Here is a 6,782-nt window from a genome sequence, read left to right on the forward strand (position 1 = left end):
AATTATGACTTGATCAAGTTAACCTAAAAACATCAATTCAACCATTGAATAAACTAAAAAACTAAGGTTTAATCCAAAACTAGACCAAAACAAATATTTAAACCAAAATAAAATCAAAACTAAAAAAACACAAAAATCATAATAATTTCTTACAAAAATAGATCAAACACCAATAAATCAAAGAACATGAAAAACAATGAAGAACATTCAAATTCATCCTAGCAACATAAACATTAAACCATACCATAATTCAAATTCATCCTAGCAACATAAACATCAAACCATACCATATTTCAAACAATAAAAAGCAAAGTTTTGTTCACAATCAAGTATGAATCAAGAATCAATAATCTATTTACTTTGATTATCATTAAATCAACACAATTTTATATAAATAAAAAAAGAGGTTTTGGACCGAAACCACAACCCTAAGATTAAAATATTTAAAAACATGTTATTGATGCAAGAACAACCTAGATTATTGACTAATGATGATGTATAAACATAAAAATACCAAAATAAACATAAAAAGAAACCTAAAACTAGTATTCAAGACAATGTTCTTTAGATGGATATCAAGAACACAAACACAAGCTGCCTAGGAAACATGATTTACTACCAAACCCAGAAATTGACCTTCTAGACTTCTAAACTTTCAGTTTTTGATTCATATAAACCACATTATTAATAACAAATATATTTAAACAAAAAACAATAACAAATAACATCAAATCATTAAAAACATGCTTAAGATTTCAACTTCTAAAACTACAACTCAATTGATATCCAACAAAACATTAAACTTCAATCTAAAACTGACCTTTTAGGCAGGAGCCTAAGATATGAACTAACAACCAATAAATATGCATTAAATACCTACTTTTATATTATACAGGTTTCAAAAAAGCATCCATTTCAACAAGAACAACATTCAAATACTATTTTAAACATCTAAAAACATTAACAACTAGCTTAAAACAACATTAAACAAGAAAATAACATTTTCATTCATTAATCCATATAAATGTTCGAACACAAAACAATGCTAAAAAGACTCAAGAATGTCATCAAACATTTAAAAAACATGAATAGGTAGGCCATATAGACTCTACCCTTGATTTTTCACATGGTTATGCCTTGTCCAACCTTGCTAACGATAGACTATTACTTTTCTTATTTTTCCTTTTTTTCTTTCCCTTTTCACTTTCTATTTTTTTCCAAAACTTGCTTGACCTTCTATGTAAGGCTTTTGAACCTTTATAACAGGTCTTTTTAAAGGGTAATTACTCATTTTTTTCCTCTTTCTTTTTCTTTGATTTTTAGGGGTATTTATAGTGTTTTTTCTAGGTTTTATAGTGGATTCCATTAAAAATTGATCAAAACTCAACCTTTTGATCAAAATGAGAGAATTATAGACAAAAGCTAACATCTTAAATCTCTTGTACATCAGATTGCTTCGACGAAACCTATAACTTTGTAAAGGAGGTGTATACCTTTAGTTTGGATCTAACTTTACTTAATTTAAAGGTTTGTAACTTTATATTCATTTATTCAAAGATGTCAACTTGATCACTTTAGAATCAGAATTTGTAATTATAGGCGCTAATCAGGTATAAAATATTGGAGATTTCTATAAAAAAAAAATAATATATAAACATCTAATTTAATGAAAATAAGGTTGTAAAGGAGATGTTCTTCTTTTATTTTCAAAAAATATTGATAGAATCTCTCCTATAACGGAATGCCATAAATTATCGACTTGACTTGTTTCACATTCTAGCACTATTCACTCACTTGATCCAATCATCTTAGATCATTTACCCCATCAATCAAAGTTTCCCAAACAACATTATCCACACAGATTATGTTTAGCAAACACACACACACACACACACAATAATTCCATACCTTAAGAAACTAATATTAAATACAACAACATAAGTGTTAGAGTAAATTTAGACTAAATAATTATAATAATAAAATATAAACAATTATGTTAATATTCTAAAATAAAATAATATTACAATTCAAAATGCATATGGTGGGACTAATCTATATAATCAAAAGATGCAAAATTAATATATTCTTAACGTGAATGTGATAACCTTGAAAAGAATGCAATGTATAATATATTATTTAAGAATAATTAATTAAATAATTTAATTCAACTAAATTAAATTTAAATTCTTCCTTATCCATATTTCTTCTTCTTCTTCTTCTTTTTCCTTTAAGAATAATCAATTAAATAATTTAATTCAACTAAATTAATTTTAAATTCTTCCTTATCCATGCCTTTTCTTCTTCTTCTTCTTTTTCAATCATACATGGTTCAACTAAATATATCGATGTCAATGTTTATCATTAATATCATTAGTTTCTCAATTCCAGAAATGATTAATCAAATCTTGGATTATGCCGATATCAATAAATTTCATTGATATCATTAATCTTCTAATTATGAGATCGACTAATGAAATCTAAGGTAATGCTAATATTAGTAAATTTCATTGATATCATTAGCCTTTCAATTCCAAGAATGACTAATTAAATATCAATTAATGCTGATATCAATAAATTATATTGATATCACTAATCTTTTAATTTTAAAAACGACAAATCAAGTTCTGAGAAGTGTCAATATCAATAAATTATATTAATATCATTAGTCTTTCGATTCCATAAATGATTAATCAAGTTTGAGATTTTCTTTGATTTCCTTTTATTTTTTTCACCATCCCTAAATCATTTACTCAGAATATCAAGTACAAATGTAATAAATTTACATTATATAATTAAATAATACCTTAAATAATTATGCTATAGATTAGGAATTTACCTATAATGTGTGATGTCCCGGCTCCTACTTCAGATTATAGCCTACTTGTAGTAATATTTCTGGCTATCACATGATAATTTTATCATCATTAGTCATTTTTCTTTCCCCCCTGAAATCATTGAATCACCATATATTTTTTTAAAAATAATGCTCTTGGATTTTATACCTTGAAATTATACATATACCTCTATATTTTTGTTTTGATATTTAAAATTCTATATCAATTGAACCCAAATAATTTCAAACACATTTTTTATGATAATTTCATGTATTATCTACAAAAAATTTCCTTTTTATCCTTTTATGGCCTATTGGTCAATATGTACAATATAAGGAACCATGAGTTCCTTTTTATTTTATTTTTTAATCCTTCCATCCTGATTATCATCATTGGATACTAATACAACCTACAATATAATTAAAATACAAAATTTGAAAACTATTCTCCCTATACCATGCATTACACATGGTCAACCCTACAACTAAGATGAGAGTATTTTTTTTTCATCTTAAATTGAAGTTTTACCCAATGTTAAACTACTATAGTAATTATGTTTCAAGCATTAAGCAAGCTATTAACACAATCAATTTCTCTAATCTGATTTTTTTCATAATATGAAACATCTTTTAACACAATAAAATCATACTAAAACTCAAAATTAAGCTTTGATTAATGTTACTTATCTCTTAAACATGAATTTTAGAAAGAAATATGGCAAGGAAACTAGTGTTTCCTTCATCACTTTTTTTCTTCCTCTTTTTTTTCCCAAAACTTGCCCCTTTTAGTTGTTTTCCCCCCCTTCAATTCCCTAGCTAAACTCTTTCTAGCCCCTTTTGATCTGTATTTTTTCTAGTGTATTCTTGCAATTTTTAAAGAAAATTTAAAGAATTTTTAGCAAAACCCTCCCTTCCCTCTTCTCTTATGGTGGCTAACAATTGTTGGCTTCTTTTAGAAGCCAAGAGAGCATTTATACTCTCCTATTTATCTATATTTATTATTTTTTTTAATTTAAATATTTTCTATTTAACTGGTTATTTGTCTTGTTGATATCTTTAAATTTAAACCATGTTTAAGGGCTTTTAAGGTGTATTTGACGTTGCGTTTCATAAATGTTTTTGAAAAAAATTAAAAAATTTTATTTTTTTACTTCAAATTAATATTTTTTATTTATTTTTAAGATCATTTTAATATGTTTTGAAATGAAAAATATTTTAAAAAGTGATCGCTATCATATTCTTAAACACTCCCTTAATCCTTAAAACTTCATTTCTAAAATAGTTATCAATATTATTGGTTTACAAAATTTGTTTAAATTCTTTCTAAATTTTCGAGTGTAGGCCAAATGAAAACATATTATTGAAAATTTTCATTTTGAATTAAAAAAAATATCACATTTCAAGAAGACATTAAAAATTCATATATCAAATATCCTCTATATAAATTACTTTTCAAAAACAAAAAAATCATAGTAGATTTCATTTATAAGTAGTCTTTTCACTCATCATTGTCCTACAATATCCTATCCCATATAATACAAGATTGAAAAAAAAAATTCGTATAATGTTTAACATTATATATCTATTTACTAAACAATTGTTTTACATTTTTAGCATTATAGCAAAAAAAAAAAAAAATTCATTCATGACAAAATGACAACATTTTCTCAAGAGAAGGAATAATGATATTTAACCTGAGGTATGTTTTTTTAAAATTATTTTTTTGTTTGAAAAAATATTAATTTAATATATTTTTTTAAAATTAATGTATCTCGACAATAAAACACAACTAAAATCAAAATCACGGGCAATCATGATTTATATAATCATAATAAGACTCCATTCGGCAGAGCATACTGACCTATCCCATCTATCCAACTCATACGTTGTCCTTTCACTTTTGAATTTCCCTCCCAATGTTTAGGTTCAATAATATTTCTTTCAAATTTCCTGTCGAGTTTATTCCATCAACATCACCTGCTGCTTTAACAAGAGCATCTTTCAGATGTTACAGCCCAGGGGTCGAGATCTTCATTCAAATTTAAAAATCAACATTTTTAATTTACTTAATGATGATTTAAGTATCATTTAATCACTCTCAAACGCCAACTGTCAACGGTCAACATCCCCATTAAGTAATAAATATCACGAAAATAGTTTTGATATCCCTAGAATCGGGAAATTTAATGGAGTTTTTAAAAACCTTACCCCTACCCTCTTCTTCTCTCTCTTCTTAATGGTTATCATTGTCCTTGTTTACCAAAAAGGATTCAAAATCTACAATAGTCAAAACCCCATTTGCAGATGGGAACTCCCTTTTGATTTTGAGTCATCAAACTGAAAGATTTCCTCTGCAGAATCAATGGCAGAGATACTGAGCCACAAATCATAGAAGAAACATCTTTTCCTAGCCCAACAGAGGAAGGGGAAGCTCTCTGCTTTTCTTTTTGGCTCATTCTTTTGGAACCCAGAGAACCTATAAAAAGCACCCCTTTAATGGGCTTTCTAGCTTTTATGCGTCTTCAGTGCACTTTCTTTCTGTAGAGAAAGAGGAGAGGGTAACTTTCATTCTTGTTATATGTATTATTGCTTTTTTATTATTATTTAAAACAATTTTTTTAAATTTATTTTTAATGTTAATGCATTAAAATAAACTAAGAATGCGAAAAAATTTAACTTAAAGCAATAAAAAATATTGTTTTTTTTTTTTAAAGCATCACAATAACAAACAGGAGAGTGATACAGAATCAAACTATACTCGAAAAAGAAATGCAAAAAGGTGAATTGATTCACGGGATGGTCAGTGGGCGTATCTAGTACACGTTGCTCCAGAAAGTTAGAGAGAGAGGGAGAGAAATTTTCTACTGAAAGAAAGTGATCCGAGAAATGTTTTAACAGACAGAAAAGTTGGGTTTTTATTTTTTAATTTTTTACAGTTTGTTTTTGAAATTGAGAAGGTGAATAGATTTTATTTCATATATTTGCCATTTCTTACATTATTATTGAAGTTTCACTTGTTATGCGTCTGTCTTCTGATTCTTGTTTGTGTATTATGAATACCTGATGAGTATTTCGAACTCTTTTTTTCTTTATTTTTTAAGTTTTTTTTTCTTTTAATCTGCATATCTGATCTTTCTGTGTCCTCCTTTTGTCTTGTAATACAGTTTTTCACGAGGCTGTGTCAGATTTTTTTTTTTTTTTAATTTTTAAAAACTAATCTTTATCTATTTTTAAAGGGTTTTTTTATACTGCTTTCGCACTGCTCTCTTCACTTCTCTGCTTGCAACCTGTAAAGATTCCAAAGATCTTGCAGTTCTTGATTTTCTATCCTCTATAAACACCCCTCCAGGGCACTTGTTTTCGGTTTCTGAAACACACATTTTGTTTTTTTGGACCCCTTTTATACAATTATTCCTGTCACGCCTCTTTTTTTTTTTCCTCTGCCCATTTTTCGCATTTCAAAAATTGCCACAACCCCTTTAGCTTCTTTGACATCAACTTTCTTTGTCTAGTTTTTTCAACTTAAAACTGTAGAGCATAAACAAATTGTTACTCCAAATTAGTGCTGTGCTGTTATATCAGAGTTTTAATACTTTGTCTATCTATTTAGGATTCTTGGCTAGTTGTGTCTCTCTATCTGTTTTGTCACATCAAGCTGTTCCTAGAAAGAAGTAGAGGAGAGAGATAGATGAAGATGGGCAGAGCTTCAAGGTGGCTTAAGGGCTTATTAGGCATGAAGAAAGACAAAGATAAAGAAAGAGGGGATGTTGCCCCACAAATTTCAAGTGACAAGAAAGAGAAGAAAAGGTGGAGTTTTGCCAAATCAGGGAAGGACGACGCTCCAGCGAATCGCTCTGGGAACATGAAAGATGATGCCTGGCTTAGATCCTACCTTTCTGAAACAGAAAGAGAGCAGAACAAGCATGCGATTGCAGTGGCAGCCTCCACA

General features: G+C 27.9%; 1 protein-coding gene across 4 annotated transcripts in view; it reads left to right on the forward strand.

The window, feature by feature from the left end:
* Positions 1-5,020: 5,020 nt before the first annotated feature.
* Positions 5,021-6,782, forward strand: part of LOC105108361 (protein IQ-DOMAIN 14-like) — a 3,943-nt gene continuing 2,181 nt past the window's right edge. The window contains exons 1-2 of one of the 4 annotated variants that reach the window (XM_011002644.1): positions 5,021-5,391; positions 6,444-6,782. The exon at positions 6,444-6,782 is cut by the window's right edge and continues 153 nt beyond it. In XM_011002644.1, coding sequence (XP_011000946.1) covers positions 6,522-6,782 — 261 coding nt within the window. In that variant the 5' untranslated portion in view covers positions 5,021-5,391; positions 6,444-6,521. Of the gene's footprint in view, positions 5,392-5,567; positions 5,740-5,770; positions 5,791-5,829 lie in introns of those variants that run through there. The other 3 variants (XM_011002646.1, XM_011002645.1, XM_011002643.1) reach the window with 3 other exon arrangements.

This window comes from Populus euphratica, unplaced genomic scaffold, assembly GCF_000495115.2.
Source record: "Populus euphratica unplaced genomic scaffold, PopEup_1.0 scaffold191.1, whole genome shotgun sequence".
Classification (NCBI taxonomy): Eukaryota; Viridiplantae; Streptophyta; class Magnoliopsida; order Malpighiales; family Salicaceae; genus Populus; species Populus euphratica.